The sequence below is a fragment of the Pelodiscus sinensis genome, chromosome 6 (genome assembly GCF_052426305.1).
Source record: "Pelodiscus sinensis isolate ZL-2025 chromosome 6, ASM5242630v1, whole genome shotgun sequence".
Lineage (NCBI taxonomy): Eukaryota > Metazoa > Chordata > Testudines > Trionychidae > Pelodiscus > Pelodiscus sinensis.
Window position 1 is genome coordinate 77,283,641 of NC_143057.1, and position 25,757 is coordinate 77,309,397.

General features: G+C 45.9%; 1 protein-coding gene across 3 annotated transcripts in view; it reads left to right on the forward strand.

Moving 5' to 3' along the window:
- Nucleotides 1-6,430: 6,430 nt before the first annotated feature.
- The window catches only part of CCNH (cyclin H), a 30,478-nt gene continuing 11,151 nt past the window's right edge, over nucleotides 6,431-25,757 (forward strand). For 2 of the 3 annotated variants that reach the window (XR_016349917.1, XM_075932189.2), the window contains exons 1-7: nucleotides 6,431-6,685; nucleotides 6,979-7,101; nucleotides 9,480-9,553; nucleotides 11,445-11,655; nucleotides 14,061-14,224; nucleotides 20,285-20,355; nucleotides 24,073-24,184. Coding sequence is in view for 2 of the 3 variants with exons in the window: in XM_075932189.2 (XP_075788304.2) it covers nucleotides 6,434-6,685; nucleotides 6,979-7,101; nucleotides 9,480-9,553; nucleotides 11,445-11,655; nucleotides 14,061-14,224; nucleotides 20,285-20,355; nucleotides 24,073-24,184 (1,007 nt within the window). In the remaining variant the exon portion in view is untranslated. Of the gene's footprint in view, nucleotides 6,686-6,978; nucleotides 7,102-9,479; nucleotides 9,554-11,444; nucleotides 11,656-14,060; nucleotides 14,225-20,284; nucleotides 20,371-24,072; nucleotides 24,185-25,757 lie in introns of those variants that run through there. The other variant, XM_089779323.1, reaches the window with a different exon arrangement.

Consider the following 25,757-nt stretch of genomic DNA (forward strand, 5'->3'; position numbering starts at 1 on the left):
AAAAGGACTTTTGCCTGAATGGGAGCAGCATAGTATTCCGCAAGAAGCACTGATGTCTTACATGAGATCGTCAGTGTTCTTGCGGAAATTCAAGTGGCCAGTGTAGACAGCTGGCAAGTTTTTCCGCAAAAGCAACTGCTTTTGCGGAAAAACTTGCCAGTCTAGACACAGCCTAATTATTTTAGTCCATTCTAACATATGCTACAGGAAGGAAAGGATGGGAGATGGTTTTCTGCCAATAAATATGCAGTAAAAGAACCAGTTTGGAAGAAAGGCTCTTCCAGCCACTCAAGCAGCACTGATCTTGGTAAAGCAGTGGCACAATGGACTGGCCCAACCATGGTGCTTCTATCAGAATAGTGCAGTATTCTGGGACCATGAAGTTGTTCAGTGCTGCTGTCTGGGATGCTGCATGAGAACATGTGACATTAACCTGCGGGGCTATTCGCTGCTTAGAACAGTACTCAGTCTTCAAGCAAGCCAGGTGGAGACAATATCCTAGAAAATAGGTGGAAGGAGAGGGTGGTCTGCTCCCCATTAGTCTGAACCTGAGCCCTGAACCATGAAGCACTATCTGCAAACAGTGACTGCATCTCTTTCTTCTTCATGTTTTCTCTACATTCCCTTTCCTTTCCTTCTTCCTGGGAGAAAAAGAAAGGTAAAAAAGGTAAGAGATTGGCAGTTGAAATACGTGTTTCTTATTTCCAGAAGACAGGGGAGCAATAAAAGACAGTTATTTTGACTTCTTTGTTTTTTGCAGGCAAAATCCTGACTTTCTATAAAGGAACTCCTCAAAAGGAGAAGAAATGGAACTATTTCAGATGTGTAGTTGGCACCAGAGCCATCTCCTTAGTGCTAGGGAGAATTTGTGCCCTGCTGTTTACACAGGGACAGGAAGAGAAAGATACCTGAGAAGGTGTTCTTATGTCCTTCTTCTCCCTAAAGCAACTACATGGAACAGGGCAGGATTTGTCTCTTAGTAAGCAATTATGTGTAGCATGGGATAGACAGAATCACAAACATAGAGTACATTAGTAATGTATTACAGTTCGGAAACTTATTTTTGCTTAATAACTAAACTTTTCAGTCACCTACAAAAATTACCTCAATTCCCAGATTGCAAACTGATTCCTTTTGGGTCAAAGGGGAACAGCCCCCCCTCCCTGAAATTATAAACTAAATAAACACCAAAAAATCAGATTACTGGACTGGCATAATTTGTCCATCTAGATTTGGGGGGGGGGGGGGAGAAATCTCAGCCCAGATAGTGGAATGCCCATCAACTTTCCCACTATCACAAGTGTAGAAAGGGTTTCCTAAACCCACTTTTTTTTTTAATTGAAAGATATACAATTTTCTGTCCATCAAAAATTTAAAACTGCTTCTGGTGGTGTCTGTGTCATGTTCTCTGTTTAGAGACGATAACAAATGCTCAACTTTGTCTCTTGGACCATTTTGTCTCATTCACACAGAGAAGACAATGAAGAGACTTCTTTGACAGTCCTTATTAATATATAAAAACGATATATCAGTGCTTTGAACTACTCTGGCATGCTGTAATTCTATGGTTAGCAAAAGATTCAGAATCAGATGTGTAGTATCCATTTCCATTATATGTGCTATTTAAACCAGAGGGGGAAAAGCCCACATGAGTAGTGCAGAAGTTCTGTCTGTTTTAAAAGGGATATTGTTACTAGGGAAACCACTTCCTTGATAATCCCTGTGTGCAGTTTATCTCTCTCTCTTTCCATTACCATTGGCTCTTAGAAAGACAACACCACAGCATGGCATAAGGACAGAGAAAAAGATGAAATGGGTATAGTTGGCATTCGAATATAAAGGCTTCTTCAAATTCCATAACAAGAAGCACATATAATAACTTAATTTGGTCTATTTTTTATATCTGAGAGCAGAAAAGAGAGGGTTTATGGCTCTCCCTAGCCTGCATCTGCAGAGGCAACAGAATTGTCAAAAATCAGTTTTTAAATAACTACGATCTGCATTTGTATAGCATTCTTCGAATCATGTTTCAGGTCATTGTATGCATATGTATGATTGGAAACTGGCCTCTATGTCTACACTGAGGGCTAAAGTCGAATTAAGATACAAAACTTCAACTATGTTAATTGTGAAGCTGAAGTTGAAGAAACGTAACTCGCCTTTTGGCGCAGTCTACATGGCAGGAGGTCAAAGGAAGAACAATCTTTGAAATTTATTTCAAAACAACAGGCTTGCTGCATAGACATGCACTACATGAGTTATTTCGAAATAAGCAAGTGATATAGACATGGCCTTTCAGAACCCTGTTTCCAAACACCATGGCTGTGTCTACACTGGGCCACTTATTCCGGAAAATCAGCCACTTTTCCGGAGTAAGCTGCAAGCTGTCTACACTGGCCCTTGAATTTCCAGAAAAGCAACGATGCTCTACTGTACAAAATCAGCTGCTATTCCGGAAAAACTATTCTGCTCCCGCTCGGGCATAAGTCCTTATTCCGAACACTGTTCCGGAAAAGGGCCAGTGTAGACAGCCCAGTAGTCTTTTCCGGAAAAAAGCCCCGATCGTGAAAATGGCGATCGGGGCTCTTTTCCAGAAAAGCGCGTCTACATTGGCCACAGACACTTTTCCGGAAAAAGGGCTTTTCCGGAAAAGCAGCCTGCCAATGTAGACGCTCCTTTTCCGGAAAAACTGAAAACAGAATAGTATTCCGTTTTAAGCAGTTCCGGAAATTCATGCCAGTGTAGACGTAGCCCATGTATTTGGGGAAGTTTGTATCCAAATATGATCTTTGAAAAAAAATACTTTTTTTCTCTAATAATCTGAACCAGAAACCCAGATCTTTACACTGCACTTTTTGGGAAATCTGGGCATGAACTTTGTGCTTCAGGCCCACTTAGAGCTATATCCATCTGTGTTATCTAAGTGTGTATAAGGTGCCAATCGTTATGATCCTTTGTGACAATCATAGCCTATAGGCAAGGAGTTATAGGAGCCCAAGGTGCTGAGGCACCATGAATATTCAGGGACAGGGGCTCCTCTCCAGCAATATTAACTGCAGCACAGCCTGAAACTATGTATCCACTTGCTGGAGGATGGATGTTCGGGCAATCGGTCCCTCAGGGTTTGATTTAGTGGGTCTAGTAAAGACATGGGATGTAAGCAACTAGTTGTCCCTCCCCCGCCCCCAGCTGCCTCTGTATCTGAAGCAGCAAAGGAGGGGAGCAGGAGCTGATGCTGTGGGGGTGCCAGCTTAAAAGATGGTTTCTCCCAGCACCGGCTCCATGGGGGGCATGGTGGCAGGGGAGACAGAGGTGCAACAAGAAATGGCATGACTCGCACCAATCCAACTGCTGTGCCTTCTTCCCAACCCCATTCTTCCCCTCAGAATAGTCTTAGTCCTTAGCCAGTTCCAAGTCAAACCCTGCTGTCATCTGCCACAGGAAGGTATAGTTGAAGCTTTGCCTTTACTGAGTCATCCAATTATATACAGAAGTTCTGTGCAGGTAGAAATGTTTGTGCCAACAGGAGCATATCCATCTCCTATCACAGACTGCTTTCTGCTTCTCAGGTCCAAGTCCATGAGCAGTTCCTTGGTTCCAAAAGCAGAGGACCAGTTAGCCTAAATATGTGGCCATTGTTTCTATCTCAAGGTAACTTTTCAAGGAAATATCTTAGCAAATCTCTTCTTCTGTCAGACAGTGAAATAACTCAGGTAGCCCATTTTTAAAGCCTAACCAATTGGCTACTTCACCAGTTTGCTCTGCTATGACAGTACTCACATAACTCTGGATAAATATTCCAGCAAATGTGATGCTTAATGGCAAAATACAACTTTTTCATATTCTGCAAATTTTTACACTTGATTGCTTAGAGCAATTGATTAATAGCTTTTACAGGTAGCTATGAACATGAGATTATAATACTGTTACAATTAACATTGCATTTCTAATTCTCCTTCCTCTGGACAATTGAACCAACAAGCCATTCAGCAGTTCATAATTAAGATGTTGTACTTTTCACTGTTAGATTATAGTTTCAAGTTTAATTTTCAGTTGTTGTGTCTTTTTATTCAAATAAGATGTACTTTTAAATGTATTTTGAAAATGCATTAATGCAATTTTCTGATTGATAGAATTATTAAACAAATTGTAGTACTTTTGTGTGTCTTTGTGTTGTTGTTGCTGAGTTTGTAAGTATTTAATTTACCCCCACTGTTGTTAAGTTGTTTAAAAGAGCCAGGTTAGAAAAAATATTGCTCTGTGGTAACTTTTACCCTTGCTATTGTCAGTGTTAAAGAAACAGTTTTTTTAAGTGTGTATATATTTGACTTAGCTGTAACTTAGGTAGGGTTTAAAAGTTGTTGTATGGTAAATATTAGGTAGTTGTTCATTATATTAGGTAAATGTTAAGTAAATATTAGGAAGTTGTTCAGCTTAATAAATCACTCCTTCTTTAGTAAAACTTGTTGTCTTGCCATCATTCTGTATTTTCACTGGGTATTTGGCCTTAAGCCTCTGGGACTCCTGCCATTTTATCGAACCAAGAACCAACAATAATCATGCCAGTTTCATATATTTTGGTAACTTATTTCAAAATACCTGTCAGCAAGTATGTCTATAAAACGGGGGTGGACAATAAAAAAACAGCAGGCTGCGGGGTTAGTCCCTAGCGGGTCACCGCCTCCATGTTTACCTATGCTTCCGCAGGTATCAGAGGATCATAGCGCTGGTTGGCTGTGAATCGCTGTTTGCAGCCAATGTGATCCTACGATACCTGCAGTGGCACAGGTAAACATGGAGGTGAGGGATTAAACGCCAGAAACTACCCCTACAGACTGGATCCGAACCACAGGCTGGAATTTGCCCACCCTGCAATAACTATACAGATATACACATACAAACTCCCTTAAGAGTAGATAGTTAAAGAAACCCCTATGACAACCCAGTTCCTGTTTCTCTTCCCTCTTCCCCCTATAGTTCAGCTTGTGATGAGAGATTTTGGCTCAATTGCCCAGAATGTCTTACAACACTTTAAATAGAAATCTGCAGGAACAACCTCACAAAGAGTTGAAATTCACCAGAATTATTATTGGCTTAATTGAACATGAGTGGTGATAATAACAGGACCCTTTGCAATACTTAGGACAGTAATCAGTTTTAGGAATAAATCTTTAATTAAATACAAATGGAGAATAGCTTAAATTAGAAAATGGTGGCTATAGCTAGGTTATGTAATGGAGTGGGGAATCCATAGGAATACATAGGAGCATGGGTCAGCAATGAGTCCATACACAAATATTAGGGATTGAAATTAAGTCTGTGGTAATTTTTCATAAAAATTCATATTCCAAGCTCTGTTGAAAAAAGTACATGATTTATCTATGTACATCTTACATGTACTACTATAGTCTATGTGCAAATGGGCCGAGCCTTCAAATTCATCTAGGAGGCCAAAGTCACTGACCTACTTTCTTACCCGGGATGTCAAAGATGCACAGAATGACCTTTATCAGAGGGGTAGCCACGTTAGTCTGAATCTGCAAAAGCAGCGAGGAGTCCTGTGGCACGTTATAGACTAACCGAAGTGTAGGAGCATGAGCTTTCGTGGGCAAAGACCCACTTAGTCAGATGCATGTCGTGGAAATTTCCAGAGGCAGGTATAAATATGCAGGCCAGAATCAGGCTGGAGATGAGGAGGTGGATCCAATCAAGGAGGATGAGGCCCACTTCTAGTAGCTGATCTGGAGGTGTAAATTCTTGGAATTCACTAGAAGTGGGCCTCATCCTCCTTGAGTGGATCCACCTCCTCATCTCCAGCCTGATTCTGGCCTGCATATTTATACCTGCCTCTGGAAATTTCCACGACATGCATCTGACTAAGTGGGTCTTTGCCCACGAAAGCTTATGCTCCTACACTTCGGTTAGTCTATAAGGTGCCACAGGACTCCTCGCTGCTTTTGCAGAATGACCTTTGCCTTGCTTACAGGTTAGCCAGTTACAGTGGAGGGGGCCTTTGTTTCAAAGAAATTGCTGAAAAATACCCCAAATCTGCTCCTTTTTAAAGACCGCACGTGGTACCAGGACTGCAACAAGAAACGCCAAGGACTGAGGTGCTAACTTGTGGCCAGAGTCAGTATTGACCATTGCTTTGTCTCCAGCTCTGAGCGCAAGTCCGGAGTTTTAACGTGCTCGACCTGTACCCAGCCTGCAGCGCTAGAGACTATAACTCCCAGCATGCACTGCTCGCTTACTACCCGCTTGCAGACGCCACTTGCCTCTGGGTAGAGCGCGGAACGCCGGTTAAGTCTGTCGCTGCCCATCCTGGGAATTGTAGTTTACTCGGGGCTGCACTACGGAGCTTGGTTGGGAGAAGCCGAGGCGCGCTGCACGCTGGGATCCGTAGTACACATGGAGCCCCGAGGCATGCTGGGATATGTCGGAGCTAGTTTACGCAGTGGGGTGTGAGGCTGGGCGTGAAAGCGCTCTAGTGCGTTGGTGGCGTGCGCTCGCGGGGCTGTGTGCGCTCGCGCGATCCAGGTGCCCGTTGAGGAGCGGTCGGTTGGCCGGGATGTACCACAGCAGCACGCAGAGGCGGCACTGGACCTTCCGCAGCGAGGAGGAGCTGGTCCGCTGCCGGGCCGACGCCAACCGCAAGTTCCGCTGCAAAGCGGTGGCCAACGGAAAGGTACCGATCGGCCCCGCTCGGACAGAGCCCAGGCTCGGGACTGGGGCGGCGGCGGCGGCGTGTGGAGGAAGGGTCAGTCCCGGGGACCTCCTAGCTGGAGCCGGGCGCGGGGGATCCCCGCGGCGGCAGCTGTCAGCGTGTCACGAGTACTCGGCGCGGCTGCCGCTGGCTGCGAAGGGAGGGGCAGCGGCAGCAGAGCTGCGCCGGGCAGCGGGTAGGGGCGAGTCCCGGCGTTTCGGCGGGGCCCGAAGCAGCTGCCGAGCCCGCCCGGGTGACGTTGCCCGTGTCCTCAGGTTCGGCAGAACGACTCGCTGCTGCTGGAGACCCGGGAGGAGCTGACAATCTGCAAATACTATGAGAAGAAACTGCTGGATTTCTGCTCCGTGTTCAAACCTGCCATGCCCAGATCCGTGGTGGTGAGTTGGGTACCGAAGGGACGCGGCCTTTCCTTTGCAGACTGCCCCTGGCCTGAGACTCCCAGACGTCCAGCACCCTCAGTAGCTTCTCGCAAGCCATGACTCTGGGGGCACTCGTCGCATCTTCTGACGCGTTGGGTTTGTGGGGAATGAAAGGACTTGAGCCTTGCTGTCACCAAAAGAGCTCCGGGGAGAGGGGCTTGATATTTCCATCATTGGCTTTTTTAGGTTTGTGCCTTTGTTTTAACTGTGGGTGGTTTCTTGTTGAGATTATTGGGTACTGCTACCAGAAACACTAGTCCAGAATCAATGCAAGTGTGTGTGTTTTCTGATTAATGGGAGTTGGATCAGGCCAGTAGAGTTTGTGGCAAGTCTTTCAAATACTCTTGCTCAGGCTGACTCCCTTCCAGAGCAAAAGTGTAGAGGAGGAAAATTTACAACTGACTGAATCAGTTTTAGTGACTCTTGCTCTTGTGCTGTGTGTTCCTGTAGTCTGTGCATTTGCATGGCTGCTCAAGATAGATTCAGATGCTGTCTGGCTGTTCATCAGAGTGCCCACAGCTAGGTTTTTGTTTATATTGGTGGTGTACATTTTCACATGCAGTAGAAAGATTTATTCAACACATGGATGGAAAAGATTAGAGGGATCCTTGCTCTTATGTGCCAGATTATTGCATGTAAAATTGACAAAGTAAATTGATGAAAGAAATTCAGATTTAAGTTTTTTTTCTTTTGGATTCTGTGCTTGACACACTTTATTATATTGCATTCTGTGCTACGTGTGACAAAGGTTAACCCTGTTGGTTTTGTTCTAGAAACTTACATATGTTGTGTTTTTAAAACAAAAACAAAAAACCAAACAAACTTCTCTCCAAGATAGGGATGTAATAGTATAGCTGATTAACCGATAAGCAAAAGCTTATAGGGTAACGTTATAGACTACATGCATTTCCCTCTCCCTGCCAGTAAATTTTTTAGCAGGTTGGCTAGCAGCCTGTCTCACAGTCCTGGCTTGTGATAGGTCCAAGACCTACCCCTACTGCAGCTCTGCATTTAAAATGTATTAGGAGCTGGATGGTCAGGCAGCCCAGCTCAGTCCTGTCTCACACCGGGTCAAGGAGCTCAGACACTTTTTCCCCCCTGCTTCCCCTCCCCGAGACAGGGACTGCTGCCACCCTGTAGTGCTGCTTCTTCCTTAAAAGCAGCAGCGTAAGGTGACAGGCAAGCCAGGTAGCAAGGGCAGCTGGTTTTTAAACTAGCTCCCCTTGCAGACCAGCTTACACCTCTCACCCCGTGCTGCTGCCTCTAATACAGTGGCTGCTGGCCCTGCCCCCCCCCCCCCCCCCCCCCGGGACTATAGACTAGTCGACTAACCGATAAAATGTCATGAGGTTACTCGACTGTTCAATTAACTGATATTTAACATCCTTAATCCAAGGCGTTACTTCTCAAACTATAGTCTGAAGTTTTTCATGTTTCAAAATATTTCATCTACAAATCTAACCAATGGAGAGGGGATTTGAGGTGTTAAGGAAAAAGAGCTCATGGAAAAAATTTTAGGTTTAAAATGGATTCAGTGGTACAAAAGGTACTTTTTCATTTAGAATTAGTGACCTGTTTTCTAGAATAGGTGGGTGGACAACAGTCAAACTTGGAGAAATCTGAATTTCTTACAAATTAACATTTTAGCTAAACATCCAACAAAAAACTCAATAGAAATAGAAACATGACAGAGTAACTGGGGGTGGTTACTGGACTGCATGTCAGTGTGTCTTTTCAAGATGCTGATGTGTAATGGATAGAGGGGAATGATGGCACAATGGTTAAGGCCCCCTTCAGTCTAGAGTTGGGTGTGTATGCTTCTTTGAGTTTGGGTTTAGCTCCTGCCCTTTGTGTCAGTATTTCTGCTGAGTAGCTTAAGTGGCTCACTACTCAGCTTGACTTACAAGGATCCCTTTAAGTGCTTAACTCTTTTGCATTCTATGGGAAGCTAAAGCGCCTTATTCAGGGCTGAGGGGTCTACTGTCCAGCAGATAACTTAAGAGTTAAATATTGCAGTAACCTCAGGATCTAGCCCTCCGTTTCTCTGCACCTCACTTCCCTGTGTGTACTTATACACCCTACTTATTTTTGTGTGGGCAGAGTGCAAGGTATAACAATACTTAATTATCTTGCAGGGTTATTGAGGATAAAATATGCTGAAGGTGGCTAGGTGCTGATTTTATGGTGGGGGCCAATAAATACCTTAGAGAAGGTTCTTAGAGAAGGTTGAAATCTGACTAGTGGATTAAAAAGTGTATATTCTCTGCATTGAACATTATCTATTTGCTGTTTGTGCTATCATGCCCAATTGGAACTTACTGACTCCTTGTATTTAGGGAACGGCTACTATGTATTTCAAACGTTTTTACCTGAATAACTCAGTGATGGAGTATCACCCTCGAATAATAATGTGAGTAATTGAGACAGTTTGAATTTTTTGTAATGTTTGTCAATATTGTCATTAGAGACGTGTTAGTACAGGGATGGCCAACCCGTGGCTCGTGAGCTGCATGCGGCTCGTGAACTGCATACAGCTCTTCAAATTAAAAATTGTGGTTCGCGGCTCTGAAAGGGGCAGTGTGTTTCTGTCTGAAAGAGACAGAGCTGGAGTCATGCGTCCCATGCAAACTTCAAAATGGCCACCTTAAAAGAGCAATGACTGCTCTCCTCTTAAAAGGGCGTTGGTGTGGGGCTTTTTTTTTTTTCTTTCTCTCCTCAATAACGTTTTTATAACAACTCTGCTCTTTGCGCTGTATCCACTACTATTTTGGCTCTTTGTCTGTAATGGGTTGGCCACCCCTGTGTTAGTATAACCATTTTAAAAATAAAAACCTGATGGGCCTGGGCCCATTGGTTAACCTTCACAGTTAAATGAAAGGCCCCACCCTGCACTGCTGCCACTGTATCAGAGGTAGCACTGTGGAGTGAGAGATGGGAGGCAGCAGCTGATACAGAGGCAGCAGCATAAATGGCATGGTGTGAGGGGCTGGAGGGGGACGTGGCTCTGCAGGAGCCGGTGTTCACAGGAGTTGGCTTAAAATTTGGTTCTCCATGCCTACTGGCTTCCGCGGAGATGCCCCCACATGGAAATGTGTAACCACTAAGGATGTTAAGTATCAGGTAATTGACTATTCGAATAGTTGATGCATTTTGCATCAACTGTTTGATTAGTTGTTAGGACACCTCTGCCTTTGAAGTACAGCAACAGCACTAGGGTTGTTGCTACATTTCAAAGGCGAAAGTGCTGTGTGGAGCCCAGGGTCAGCTGGGGACTCTCCCGCTGACCCTGGGCTCTGTGTGGCGCTGCTACTTTGAAATGCTGTAGTGGCGTTTCAAAGTGGCAGTGTCACATGGAACCCGGGGGGTCAGCAGCGGGGTGGGAGGGGGGTGGGGGGGACCGGGAGTCCCTAGCTGATGCCAGGCTCCACGTGGTGCTGCTGTTTTAAAATGCCGCATGCAGCCTAGGGACACCCAAGCTAGCCCCTGGCTACACGTGGCTTTTCAAAGCAGCAGTGCTGTGTGGAGCCCAGGGTCTGGCCCCAGGCTTCAAGTGATACTGCTGCTTTGAAGTACCCCCACTTCTTCCCCACCCTTGCTGCCTCTATCTGATGGAGGCAGCACTTGGGGGGAAGTGACTAGTCAACTACCCAATAAGCATTTGCTTATCGATAGTTGACCAGTCTATCACTTCCCTAGTAACCACTGAAAAAATGTTCCTCCCCCCACTTTTTAACATCCCTAATTGTCATATTAGGTAACTAATAAAAGTTTGAGGATACTAAAATTCAGTATTCTTACCATTTTATATAAAGCAAGAAGCTGAATAATGAATTTTCATAGTGATCCATTTGGAAATAGGTCAGGGAGGATGGGCAATAATTTTTACAGTGGGGACATTTCACAAATTTCTGAAGTGGCCCTGCGCTGCTGCAGAAGGGGTGGGGCCAGGACACTTCCTGTACTCCCTCACCCACAGACCGTGATTGTCCTGAGGGTGGGAGAACACGTGAAGTCTTTGCCTCCCCACCTGCCAGTGCCTAGAGAGAACCACCAGCAGTTTTAAACAGCTGGTATTTCCCTCTGGTGCCTGCACCCCTAGTGGGGGGTGGGAGGAGATTTTCATGCTCCCTCTGCCCCCAGGCCAGTCAGGCCTGAGGGGGTGGGAGTACATGAAGTCTCTCACCCCCTGCCCATGCCCTACAAGGGGTGAGCGGTGCCTAGTGTGAACTGGCAGCTGTTCTGAACAGCTGACTGCATGATGCATGCCACAGAACTAAATTCTGTTTGTCTTCTTTTTTAAGGTTAACGTGTGCATTCTTGGCATGTAAAGTAGATGAATTTAATGTGTCCAGTGCACAGTTTGTTGGTAATCTTCGAGAAAACCCTCCAGGACAGGAGAAGGCTCTTGAACAGATCTTGGAATATGAATTGCTGCTTATTCAGCAGCTGAACTTTCACCTTATAGTGCATAATCCTTTTAGACCATTTGAGGGATTTTTAATTGATTTGAAGGTAATACTTTAAAAACTATTTTTCTCCTTGCTGTGTCACATAAAACTTGGTATCAGGTAAGGTATTAATATTCCTTAAGATAAATGGACTTGTTAAGTTCAAATATGGTACTATAAAATGTTAATATTTCAAAATATTGTGGGTGTTGCCTGGGCACCTATTCTTTAGTGGATCGATTATATGGTTGCTAGTATTTCAGAAAAAAGTCTTGGTCAAGTGTGAGACTCTTGAATTAGAAATATTATGGTCCTTCATCATTTTTTTTTGAATGTTAGAATATGCTAGAGTGGGGGGCCAGAGGGTGATGATCTGTTAGCCAGAAGTAATCTTCTTGGAATCATAGAGCTGGAAGAGACCTCAGGAGGTCATCAAGTCCAGCCCCCTGCCCAAGGCAGGACCAATCCCAACTAAATCAACCCAGCCAGAGCTTTGTCAAGACAAGACTTAAAAACCTCTAGGGATGGAGATTCCACCACCTCCTTAGGTAACCTATTCCAGTGCTTTACCACCCTCCCAGTGGAATAGTTTTTCCTAATATCCAACCTAGATCTTCGTGCATGTTTGTGTGCGGTGGGGGGAATCTCATGAGTCATACACTCAAGTTGCATTCATCTTTTTCATTGTCTAATATAACATGTATCCTAGAAAGGCTTAGATTTATACTGTAATACATGGGAACATATCTGAATTAAAACATCTTTACTTCATATGTGATCACTAAACATTTCAGGGTAGCTTTTTGAAAAACAAAATCTAAGGTTATTTTGTGCCCTTTTTGTGTCTCATGTAGTACAGGAGAATAGGAACAATTTTACACTGAAATAATCATAGAATACTAGAACTGGAAGGGACCTTGAGAGATTGAGTCCAGTCCCCTTCCCTTACAGCAGGAGCAAGCATCATCTAGACCAGTGGTCTCCAACCTTTTAACACCCATGATCGCTTTTTAAATGATGGAACAAGCCAAGATCTACTGCCCCGCCCCTTCCTTGAAGCCCCGCCCTCTGTATTCTCCTCCTCTCCATCACTTGCTATCCCCAACCCTTATACTGCTGCTTTTTTCCCCAATTCTTCTGTAGGAAGAGGTTTTTCCAACATTTGGCCTGTCTAGACTGGACCAAATGTCAGAAAAAAACCCTTCTTTTGGAAGCCCCCTTATTCCTTGTGGAAAGAGGAATATAGGGGTGACCGAAAGAGCATATTTGCTCTTCCACTAAAAGAAGTGGAAGAACAAACACATCCCTGGATGCAGAAGAGTTTTTCTGGGATGTCTCCGGAATCCTGAAAAACTCCTGCAGTCTAGCCGTACTCTCGCTGGGTTGAGACAGGATGTGTAGGCTCTGGGGTGGGAATGAGGGATTTGGGTGTTGGAGGGGGTGAGAGGTGCAAGTTCTGGGAGGAAATCTGGATGCAGGAGGAGGTCGAGAAGGGGATGCTGGCTCGGGGAGGGGGCTCCAGGCTGGGCAGTGTTGGGGTCAGATATAGGGTTGGGGTACTAAGCAAGCCACATTTCAGAATTTGGGTTGGGGTATGTGAGGGGCTCAAGGCAGGGGGTTCCAGTGTATGATAGACTCACATCTAGGATCTGGGGGAAGCGGGAGAGCAGAAGTGTTCTGATGCTGTGGCCAGATGGGGGCTTGTTCCCAATTGGGGGTGTGTTGGCCAGGCTTCATTTTTTTAAATAAAATACCGTGTCAAACACACAACATTAATGTGGTCCCAACTGTGCTGGTGGGAGCAGGGGACATGGTACTGGGGACGGGGACTAGTGGGTGCTGGGGCAGGGGACAGAGTGCCAGTGGGGGCAGGGTTTTGCGGCTGGGGGCAGGGAGCCAGTGGGGGCAGAGAGTCCCCTGCACCAGCCTCCTCCCAGGATTCTCCCCCCCCCCCCCACCCTGTTGCACACCTCTTCTGGCCCGTGTTCTCCCCTCCCGTGGAGCAGGGAAGCCTGTGCACACGCCCCCTCAGGGCCGACACCCCCCTCCCTGCGGAGGAAGGAAGCCCTGTCGCACGCCTCCCACCGGGACTCCTCCCCCGCAGAGGAGGGAAGCCCCAGTGTGTGTTTTCCCCCGGGACTCCTACCTCCTCCCCCTGCCCCCTGTGCAGCAAGACCCCACAGACCTGGAGGAGGGGAGCAGGCAGTGCACTTCTGGAAACCCTGGAAGTGGCACACAGCTGCCAGACTTCTGTCCATCCCGTGGGAAGCCAGCACTACCTCCATTGTCGCTGGAGATATGAAGTGGGGCTTCTTGGGGATGGGAGGAATTGGTGGGGGGGGGGGCGAATGCCTTGCGATAGAGGGGTTGGTGACCACAGAGCTAGATGATCCCTGATTAGATGTCTAAGATAATGTATCTGTAAGATTAAAACATGTTAAAAATAACGTCTGAATATTTATTTTCTAGACTCGTTATCCATTGTTGGAAAATCCTGAGGTGTTGAGGAAGGCAGCTGATGACTTTCTCAATCGAGTAGCTCTGACAGATGCCTACCTTCTGTTTACACCTTCACAAATAGCCCTCACTGCTATTGTATCTAGTGCTTCTAGGGCAGGAATTAATATGGAAAGGTAATTTGATGGGTTTTTGTCTTTTTTTGCATAGGTTCATCTTAAATGGGTGATTGTTATGCTTGGATTGATTTGTTTGTTCCAGGTGCTAGATATGTAAGTATATGTTTGTCTCACAGGTAGTAGATAGAGTCTCTGAATGAGGAACTTAAACCAGCTGTTTCAAGTATTGAGGTATCAGGAGTGACTAGTTGAGTCACTAGTCAACTGTTCTGTAAGCATATGCTTAATGGATAGTTGACTGGTCATTTACATCCCTGCTCTGGCCCCATGCTGCCGTGGACTGCTGGTGCTGCTGCCAGCCCCAACCCTGATTCCTCTGCCATGGGCTGTTGAGAGCGTGGGCTCCTTCCCCACAGCAGCCTGCAGACTCTGCCTCTGCTTCCCATAGGCTTTTGCCAGCATTATCCTGTGCTGCCATGGCCTGCCCCGACCCAGTCCTTCAAGCTGTCAGGAGTTGCTGGGGGATGCTGCTGGCTCATGGCCAACTGCTGCAGGTTGCTGCAACTCCTGCTTATTCAGCCTGGCCCCTCCTGGATTGCCCTCCTGCCATTAGGCTGCTGGGGTTCTCTGATCAGGGACATCTGTGGTCCAAACCAGAGAATTCCAGTTTTGGAAGGTGCAATCTGTAGATAAGAAGTACATGTCTATTTTTTAATATTCCTTTGAGACTTGCCTCATCCAGCCATATCTCATGTGGCCAAATCAAGCACCACAGACTTTCAGCCTGATCATTAAGGGATCTAAGCCCTGTAACAGCTTGTTGATTCTGAAGTTACTTAGCCAGCAGCATCAACTAAAACTTTAGAGCTCTAACCATTGCCCTGACTAGTATTTCTGCTCCATTTACATGGAAGCAGACAATAGAAAAGTAGCTACAAGTATATTTGCTATGGGATGTGAAAGATTAACTGGTAAACATCACTCTTAACAGGTGATGCTCATCTCTTGCATTTAATAAGTGGGACTGGAACAGCTCCTTGCCACTGTGGTGATGGGTGGGGGATGCTCCAGCCCAGGCCCCCTCCTTTATTATTTAACAAGTTACCCAATTACTCAGCAGTTTACATACCTAATGTTTACACTGCAATAAAATAGCTGCAGCTAGTCTTGTCAGTTGACCCAGGATACAGAATTGCTGTAGATGCACCATCTACAGTGACCATGGGCTCTGGGACTGAAATTTTACAGCGCTATGAGCTAGTCAGCTGACATGGGCCTGTTGAAGGTATCTTATTGCAATGTAGACATGTGCTTTAAAGAACTGCCATTGTCTTTATTTATGAGAAGGGCAGGGAACCTGTTCTGAGTCAGGGGTCACTGACCCACAGAAAAGTCAGTTGGGGCCACACAAGTGAGATGCAAAAAAAAAAAAAAACCTTCCTCCAAAACCCCCTCAAGCCTCACTGATGTGGTCAATTTCCAATAAAACTTATAGTGCCAACCCAGTTGGCAGAACTCTCCTTTATTTATATGGTGTATGTCAACTGAGAATTAAAAGGGGTGTTTCCAAACATTACATATAAACTTTAAGATTCAGGAATTTTTGAAACTTCCAAGATAAATTGTAATGGGGGAAGAAGGGAGATTTTTGTAAAATCTCTTAAACCAGGTACGTACTTACGAGTGGCTTTTTTTTTCCTGAAATACCTAACAAATTTAGCTACACAGGATACTGGTACTACTTGTATGGCAATTGTCATCTTATGCATCATAATGCCCTTGAGTATGGGGTTGTCATAGTCACATTCAAGGTATGAGGCTGTTACTGTAATAGCTATCAGTAGGGATCACTGTAGCTCATAATGCAAGATGGATTTCACTATTACTCCATCCTTGATCACTCATACCTTCAACAAGTTTCACTTTTTGAACTGCCCATGTTTGAATTTTCCCTGAAAGTGAATGTCTTGGTTTTTAAGTTTGAACAAAAAGCAATTTGAGTAAGAGGAAAATGATGCGGAAAGGATAAGTAATGTGGTTTATAGATAGGGGTTTCTTGAACAAACTATTTTTCCCTGGAAGCACAAAAATGTTAAGCATAATATATCCTCATTTTGTGGTACAAGTTAATAGGGAGGGCTAGATGGTCCATTGTATTGCAGTATCTCTTCCATTGCCTGACCTTGATTTTCTGCATGTCACCAGATCCCTTTTGTGGTAGATCAATAACCTCTCTTACAGCACAATGTCTGAGATTTGAAGCAATTTAGTTAACTAACTTGTACAATAAGATAATAATGCCTACCCTCCATTTTAAACTTTGAGTCCTGCGGTGTGCTCTTAGGTAGCTTATTGTACTCAGTAGCACTAGATTGCTCCCTAACCAAAATAGTTTTTAATCTTAATTTAAAATTAATTCAGTCTTTGTGCAAACTCACCTTGTGAGCCCTGTGTTTACATAATAATAATTTGTAAGTGCTATAACTTCTGTCCAGAGACAGTTTTAAGAGAAACAAATTGTAGATGAGATTGAAGCTAAGATTGACATTACCAAAGAGTAATGTTCAGATTATAACTGTATGAAGTGGACTGCAATTTCAGTACCACATCTATGCTTTTTATTCTCACGTATTCCAAAAATCTCCATTTTTTTGAAGTGTTTTGTTGGATGCTCAAGGAAGATGGGGGGGGGGGGGTACTAAAGCATGAACTGGCATTTGATCTGAGACAAATGTTATTCTGAAGTGGGGCGGGGGGGGAAGGGTCATAGTTTATGTGCTCCAGTCTTATAATTTGCCAAACAAGTGGATTAAGTTTCAGGCTCCTATGTTCCCACTAGAATGGGATGAAAAGATAAAATGAGAAAATATTATGCACTATCTGCCATTGAGATTGGCACGCTAGAAATGCATATATAAACACTACAAGAATGGATAAGTAGATAAGCTGAGTGCTTCTCTAAGGCCACGTCTACACTGCAGGCTTCTTGAGCAAGAACTGTTATGTGCAAGAGTTCTTGTGCAAAATGTCTTCCACACTGCCATAAGTTTTTGCGAACGAGATGTGCTTTTGTGCAAGAGTGTCCATGGCAGTGTGATTTGCACAAGAAAATCATGTTGCCTGTCCATACTGCCTTCTTCTGGAAGAACTCTTGCACAAGAGGCTTATTCCTTGTAGGGAGAGGAATAACTCTTCCAGAAGAAGCCCTGTTTTCTGACGCCGTACTGTAAATTTACTTGCACAAGAATGTGCATGCAGTGTAGACACACAGCAAGTTTTTGTGCAAGAACAGCTATTCTTGAGCAAAAAGCCTGCAGTGTAGACGTAGCCTAAGTGATCAGCAGTGCAGTCGTGACTTGAACAAAACAAGATTTGTCCTACCTCAGTAAAATGAAAGGATATACCTAAGGGCTGCTTGTCTACGGATTTGGGAAGATGATAATTTACTTATGAAAGTTTATTTTGCAACATTAAGGTTCATGGTGAAAACTAAATTACACACGTATACATAATAGCACTTACATATTATTACACTAAATTTTGCATAAATGTTTCACAGTTGCAATTGTAGCACTCTGAGTTTGACTGTCCTTAGAATAAATATTTTTTTTTTAAATTTAACAGTCCAGTCCTCAGAATACTAAATGTATTGTGTTCTTAAGACTTCTACAACTAGCTCTCATTTTCTTATTCTACTGTTATTTTGATGATCTGATTCCAGGTTAGCAAAAAGAGCTAACTCTGAGGTCATGTCTACACAACAGGGCTGCAGTCGAATTAAGCTATGCAACTTCAGCTGTCAGTTGCATAGCTGAAGTCAAAATAGCTTACTTTAGCTTTTGGCACTGTCTACATAGTAGGAAGTCGAGGGAAGATTGCTCTTCCTTCAACTTTCCGTACTCATTGTGAAATCAGGGTTACCATGAGTTGGAGTACAAAGTCTTCCAGCTTGACATTATCATATATATAGTAGCCCAATGTTTGTGACTCTGTAATGCTGAAATACTGCCTGTTGCCTCTGGGCAGCCCTGTTGCCTCAGTCGTGTCCGCCTCCGGCCGTGGCGCTCGGCTAACTTCTGCGCTGCTCAGCCGGGCCGCCGCGGGGGAGCCCAAATGGCCGCTTGCTCCCCTGCGGCGGCCCAGCTGAGCAGTGCAGAAGTCAGCCAAGCACCATGGCGGGAGGCGAAGGGGGGCAGGGCAGTGATGTGCAGCGTGACAGTGGCTCCAGGCCCCACCCCCCTTCGCCTCCTGCTGTGGTGCTCAGCTGACTTCTGCGCCACTCAGCTGGGCCGCCACGTGGGAGCAAGTAGCGCAAGAAACCGTTTGGGCTCCGCACTCCCCATGTAGCATGGGGAGCGTGGAGCCCAAATGGCTGTTTGGGCTCTGCGGGGGAGGGGGAGGGGAGAGAGAGAGAGAGCGCGAGCGCGACCGCGACCGACCCACCCACCCCAGAGGCTCAGGAGAGAAGACGGATGTGGAGGAGAGACCTGAAAATCCCGTCTTATGACGGGCTAATTGGCTAGTTTCAAAATAAAGGCTTGTAGTGTAGACACGCTCTTCTTTATTCCAGAAGAACATTAGTTATTCCGGAATAACACTGCTGTGTAGACATAGCCTGACAGTGCTTAGAGTGCACTTAACTTTGGAGTAAGCCCCATTGAAAACAAATATAAGATGGAATTCTTTTGAGAGCTGAATTATGCGGAAGTAAAACAGAGAATAGATTGATGGCATCACCATTATGGTTTGTGACCATGATCTTCCAAAACAAGAGGCATGTTATTATGTAATAAAATAAAAAAATGATACTCTGACAACTCTAGATTTCTTACTGCAGCTTTCTATACTGTGCACTTGGGTAGTTAACTAGGTTTACAATCTAACAAGCCATATGGATTTGCTAGCAAACTTTTTTTTCTAGCAGCATCCAATACAGCAAACAGCTTGTGAATTTACTTGTTAAATCACACAAAAGGCATAGAGGGAATCTTGAAGAATAATGCATAGTTGATCTACATTGTTCTTCCCACAGATCTCTGTCTTCATCCGTATTGTTTTCTCCCAATAAGAAGTTTTCTGTATGATGACTTATTTTTGCAGCAGGGGCTCTTGTGCATTTCAAAGCCACAGTGCAGCATGGAGTCTTGGGTCAGCGGGGGACTCTGAGTCCCCCACTGACCCCAGGCTCCGTCCTGCGTTGCAGCTTTGAAATGCTGCTTGAAGCCAGGGTCAGCTGGGGACTCCCCAGCTGATCCTGGGTTCCACTGGGGAGGCTCCAGCTGACCCCGGGCTCCACTGCACCAATTTGAAATGTGAGGGGCTTCAAAGGGGCAGCCCTGCAGAGCTGAGCTGCTGGGGATTAGCTGTTTGCAGGACTGTCCCCTTTGAATACCGACTGTGCATTTCAAAGGCGTTCAAAGGGCAGCACTGCACAGCTGAGATCAGCTGTGAGGCACTGTCCTTTGAATATTGCCTCCCTCCTGCTACCTCTATCAACTCTCCAAAGGATGGAAAATGTTAGAGCAGTGGTGCCTGCGGGCGCCATGGCGCCCACCGGGCCATTTCTGTGTGCCCGCCGAGTGATTGGGGCCGGCCCCGTCTCCGGGCACATGGCACATGGGCGTTGCCAGCTCCTGGGCATGCGGCGTATGGGCATCCTCGTCCCTGGACACGCGGCACAGGAGCAGTGCCAGCCCCAGGTGCACGGGGCATGGGCGCTGCCGGCTCCTGGGCCTGTGGCACAGGAGTGGCGCCAGCCCCAGGCATGCAGCGCATGGGCTGTTCTGGCCCCGGGCATGCAGTGTATGGGTGACCCCGCCCCTGGGTGCGTGGTCAGGACAGGCGCTGGCCCCGGGAGTGTGGCGCATGGGTGGCGCCGGCAATGGGCACATGGTGTATGGGTGGTCCCACCCTGGGGCGCGTGCGCGGCCCCGCCCCCAGGTGGCCCTGCCCCCGGGCACCCAGCCGCCCCGTAAGGTTGGGGACCACTGTGTTAGAGGGAACTCTGAATGTGACACTGTCATTTACTTTAACAATGGAGACTATGAAGAATGTGTTAGAATTACTGCAATACATGATCAATTCAGGTATCCATATTTTTCTTTTTTTTTTCTATAGTTATTTATCAGAATGTCTTACACTGAAAGAAAACAGAACATCTCTGTCCCAGTTACTAGATGGAATGAAATGTAAGTAAATATTGGGTAAGTATGCAAGGCTAGTAGAAAAAGGTCACAAAATGAACTAGTTGGGTGGGGGGAGGGGGGAATGAAACCTAGTTTCTATAGTAAACACATGTGGTCATGATGCAATGGGCCTCCATATTGTTGTCTGTAACAAGGTCTTGGGGGATTAACCACACTCTTGAAAATTGAAAGCCCTACTTTTGATATCTGCTGCTGTTACTACAGGCAGTCCCAGACTTACGCAGATCCGACTTATGTCGGATCCGCACTTACGAACGGGGCTTTCTCGCCCCGGAGGTCGAGGTAGCGGATTGCTACCTGCGAGCTCCGGGGCGAGAGAGCCCCGTTCGTAAGCTGCTCCAGTGCTCCTGGTCTGCTGGAGACCGTCTCCAGAAGACCAGGGGCACCGGGCGGGTTCCCGCGCTTCTGAGGCTTTGCCAGAGCAAAGCCTCAGAAGCGCGGGAACCGCCGCTGCTGCCGCTTGAGACCCGGTGCCTGTGGTCTGCTGGGACGGTCCCCAGCAGACCACAGGCACCAGGACTGAAGCCGCAGCCGCGGGGGGGGGGGGTCCTGCGCCTCTGAGACTTTGCCAGAGCAAAGCCTCAGAGGCGCCGCACCCCGCTGCTGCTGCTGCACTGCTCCCCGTGTCCCTGGTCTGCTGGGGGGGGGGGGGCCCGCGGATAGTGTGCCCTCCCCCCCGCAGACCAGGCTTTTGTTTTGGACCCTGGAGCAGAGCAGCTGGGGCGCTGCGGATTGGTCCTGCAGCACCCGCTCTGGGCACTACTGGACCAACCCGGCAGCACCCCAGCTGCTCTGCCCCAGGTCCTGATTCAGCCGCTGCTGGTCAGTTTCAGCAGTGGCTGAATCAGGATGCCTGGGGCAGAGCAGCTGGGGTGCTGCTGGGTTGGTCCAGTAGCGCCGAGGAGCGGTGCTACTGGAGCAACCCAGCAGCACCCCAGCTGCTCTGCCCCAGGCGTCCCCAAGTCAGCTGCTGCTGAAACTGACCAGCGCTGACTACAGGAAGCCGGAGGCAGAGTTGCTCTGCCCCAGGCTTCCTGGAATCAGCGCTCATCAGTTTCAGCAGCAGCTGACTTGGGGAAGCTTGGGGTTCTTAAGTTGAATCTGTATGTAAGTCAGAACTGGTGGTCAGTTTCAGCAGCGGCTGAATCTGGACGCCAGTTCCGACTTACATACAGATTCAACTTAAGAACAAACCTACAGTCCCTATCTTGTACGTAACCCGGGGACTGCCTGTACTCATGAATTTGGGTGAAATATTTTCTTGGTTGCTGTTAAAGTAGAAGAAATGGAAATTATTTCCTTTAGCCCATTTTTCAGGTTGTAGAAACCTGTGGATTACTACTTGTGCCACTAGAGGGTACATTTTTCTAAGCCAAATAAATTTCAAGTTAATGGTGTCTGTAAAGGTTTAATCTTTTCAGACTCTTGCTACTTTTTAAACACTTTAGTGTATAGAGAAGTCTTGAAAGATTTAAAGCGCGTGTTCTTGTGCTGTTTATTTTAGAAACATCAAGAATGTTCAAATCTAGTTTTGCTAGTGAATGTGTTGGGTGCTTTGATGGATATTAGTTGCCATGAGTTAATAAAAACTGTGTTGAATCACTAAAGATTTTTTTTTCTCCAAAATATTTAGTCACTAAAGTTAAGTGTTAGTTTTTAAATCACTGAAATTTGATTTTCACCTCTTAGTTGCTGATCTTAATTTCTTGGCTCTTGTGAAACTGTTTCACTAATTCACCAATGTCTTCCAAGCTATATTTCTAGTGTAAAAAAAAAAAAGGGGGAACTTATCTTCTCTCCCTTTTTGAAGCTGTCACTATATTGTAAAAAAGCAAAGTAAACAAGCCCAATTTTTTTGCAGATGAATGCTTTGAAACTATCCCTAAACTTTAGTCTAGCCATCGTATATTTTCATGGAAAACGTACCTTTAGGCTAGGACAAATGGATGGACACTCACACTCTTACTTTATAAAAGGAAACATACCTGTGGTACAAAAAACTGCTAATGATAAAAATAAGTGTTTCTCTTATGCTTGCTGACAGATGACTAATTTGGTTTGCTTTAACAAGATTAAAACTGGTCTTTATTTTTAAGACTTGATGCACAGTGCAGAAAGGAAAGTATATCAACATTTCCTGACACTTGTTAGGACAGTAGTGCTAGCTCTGCATCATTTCTTAGCCTTGAGGAAATTCAGAATTATGATGCCAGCTAGTTTTCAGTGTGGCTCTCTTTTCTGAGCTTACACTATATCTTGACACTACTTAACTGCCACTTTACATCAGAGGATTTATTTTAAGACTCTTACACATGTAATCTTGGGCTTTTTAAAATGTAAGAGTATCTTATGGTTTTTCTAAGCTGAGATCTTGTTTATGAAGCTATTCAAAAAGTCCTTTTTCCCCCCAAGTACCTTATATTTGCTTTAAAAAGATTTTTTGGTAGGCTTTCAATCTCATTAAAATGGTCTGTAGTGCAAGCATGTACTATTGCAGCTTCTTCATATTGAAAGTAGGGATGTCAATGTGTAGTCGACTACACAATTAACTGATAAGCTTGTGCTTATTGGTTAATCTTTTCAACTACATGCACTCCCCTACCCCCCTTGCTGCTTTTGTATCAGCAAGGCACCGGTTCCCGTAACCTGCCCCTATGAGGAGCTGACTTTAAGCAGGCTCCCCATGAGCACCACATCTGCCTGCCACCCCATCCCCACACTGTTGCCTATGATAGAGAGGCAGCACTATGGAAGGTGAGAGGGGCAGGCTGGAGCCACTAAATGTGGGGAGCTGCCTTTCAAGCCAGCTCCCCATGCATGCTGACTCTGCAGACCTGCCTGCCCACCCCTCTACCCCCTTGCTGCGAGTGGGGGGAGACAGGCAGGAGCTGGATGGAGCTAACTCCATGGTGCTTCCTCGCTGTCCCCCTCTGCCCTATGAGTCAGCAGTGCAGGGGATAGGGATGTGAATGACTAGTGAACACACACTAGTCCACATACTAGTTGCTTTCTCCCACCCTCCTTGTCCCCCCCGCCCTTGCTGCCTCTATCAGACAGAGGCAGCATGCAGGGGCGGGGGAGAAAGAGGGGATGCTTCAAAGCAGCAGCGCTCTGTGGGGCCCGGAGCCCGGGCCCAGACCCTGAACTCCACACAGTGCTGATGCACTGAAACACTGCATGCATTTCAAAGCAGCAGTGCCATGTGGACTGCCTCCTGCCTACCATCCTGTGCTGCTTCCTCTGTTTGAGAGGCAGGAGTGGGACAGGAGTGCTCTGGCTGCTGGCCCTGCCACCAGGGACTATCGAATAGCTGCGTAATCAAGATTTCATGCGGTTATATGACTATTCAGTTACACGATATCTAATGTCTCTAATTGAAAAGCTAGCTTTTGATGTATTCATAACCTAATGAAAGTAAGAAGAGACAGTCCTATTGACAGGGCCTTAAAACTGTGCTACAATTCTTTATGAACTGTTGTGATTTGATAAAGTTTTTCCAAGTAAAAAATGTGGTTTGAATTGTTAAGTTTTAGTATTCTGAAGAGTTTAGTCTGAGAGAGCTGTGAGCCAAGACCTCTTAAGTTCTAAACATGACTATTCCATTGATTCTTGGGATTACAAGAATGTTATGGGAATTAAATCAGTAACTTATTGCAACCAATTCTTTACTTTGAAAAGTTGTGGTGTTACCTCCAATAGGCATGAAAAATCTCATAAAGAAATATGAACCACCACGGCCTGAGGAAGTTACTGCACTAAAGCAGAAGTTAGAGAAATGTCACAGCTCTGAACTTGCTCTTAATACACACTTGTAAGTATCGTTTTGGCACATTACGAAGTTTTGACTTTCTGCTTTCCTACACTGCCATTTAGAACAGTCATGTTCTGCAGAGACATTCGCTTTTATAAAATATTAATTTTCCTTGTACTGTACAATATATTCAGATGAAAAAGAAAATTGATCTAATTATACTGCATATCTCTCTCTCTAATCTATATCTGAGAGATTCATTCATTCCTGCGGGATAACAGTGACATCATCACTTCACTCTGCATCCCACCTGTTTCGCATTGCTGCTTGGAATTGCTATTTTAAACTAAGCCCCTACTCCCCTTCCTCCATCCCCATCCCACAGGGCTTTCAACACCAAGAAACATGGCACAGTAGCTGGCAGACCCCACATTGCAGCTATGATAGCCTAGAGGGGGAGTGCAGTGCAGTGCTCAGGACAGCAGCTTGAAGACAGGCACTAGGAGTGGGGCTCCCAGCTGGGTTTGTGCCAGCAGCAGGCTCTCAGGGAGCTGGAGCGTAGTGCCCAACTGCCCAAAGTCCGGCTGCCCTGGCAGAGACTCACCTGTTCCCCATTGGCTGCACTTATTGCTGTAGGCAGAGCACCCCTGACCCATCGCACCAACCTGTCTGCTCCTTCCCTTTCGCTCTGTGGGTGAAGGGACAGCCTTGAGCTGGGGCAGTGAGCAGTGCAGGTAGTATTGCATGGGGGAGAGTGTGGGACAGCGGCCCCTTGCGTTGCTGCTTTCTCCATCTCAGCAGGCTGAAGTGCCCCAGAGTGCTGTGTGCTCTCTGTGCCTCACTGCACCCAGGAGCAGCAGGCAGGCACCCCTGCGCCTCCCTAGCCAGCAGGGTTAGAGCTGGGCCTGGCGCGTGTTGCAGCCAGGAGAGAGGAGTTATGGTGGGGGGGAAAGGAAGGGCCTGGGCTGGTGGTGGTAGTGGGGTTAGGGAGAAGGGGACCCTGGCTCATGGGTACAGGCAGGCAGCAGGGAGGAGGGATAAGGGGGCCGGGGGACAGCCAGGGTTGCCTACCCCTTCCCCCAGCGAGAGGGGAGTTGGCAAGCACAGTGAGCAGGGGGCACAGCCCCCAAGTAGTTGGTAAAATAAAATATTTAATGTGTAGGATTGTATCCCTAACAGTTACTAACATAGGGGCTTGGTCTCCAGGATTCATTCCTTGCTCTGGGCATTGACTAACCATGGGATGGGCTTGAAGCCAATTACCTCTGTGCCATTTAACCCATCTTGGAGAAAAGACCCAAACAAACCAATTAATACCTGCCTAACAGTATGTATGTAGTTGATCTATTTATCAAGGGCTTAGAAACCCTTTCAAGAAAGTCATATTTTACACAAATTTCATGAAAATCTTTTTGTAAAGATTGCAAAAACTACACTAGTCAGTGTAAGTGAAATGGCAAGAAACTCCCAACATAAATGCATTCAAGAAATATATGTAACAAATTCAACTTGAATAGTAATAGAGAGATAGCTGTGTTAGTTTCCTCTTGATAAACAAAAGGAAAAACTATGTAGCACTTCAAAGATTGACAAGATGGTTTAATAGGTGATGAGTTTTAAGGATAATGAAGTT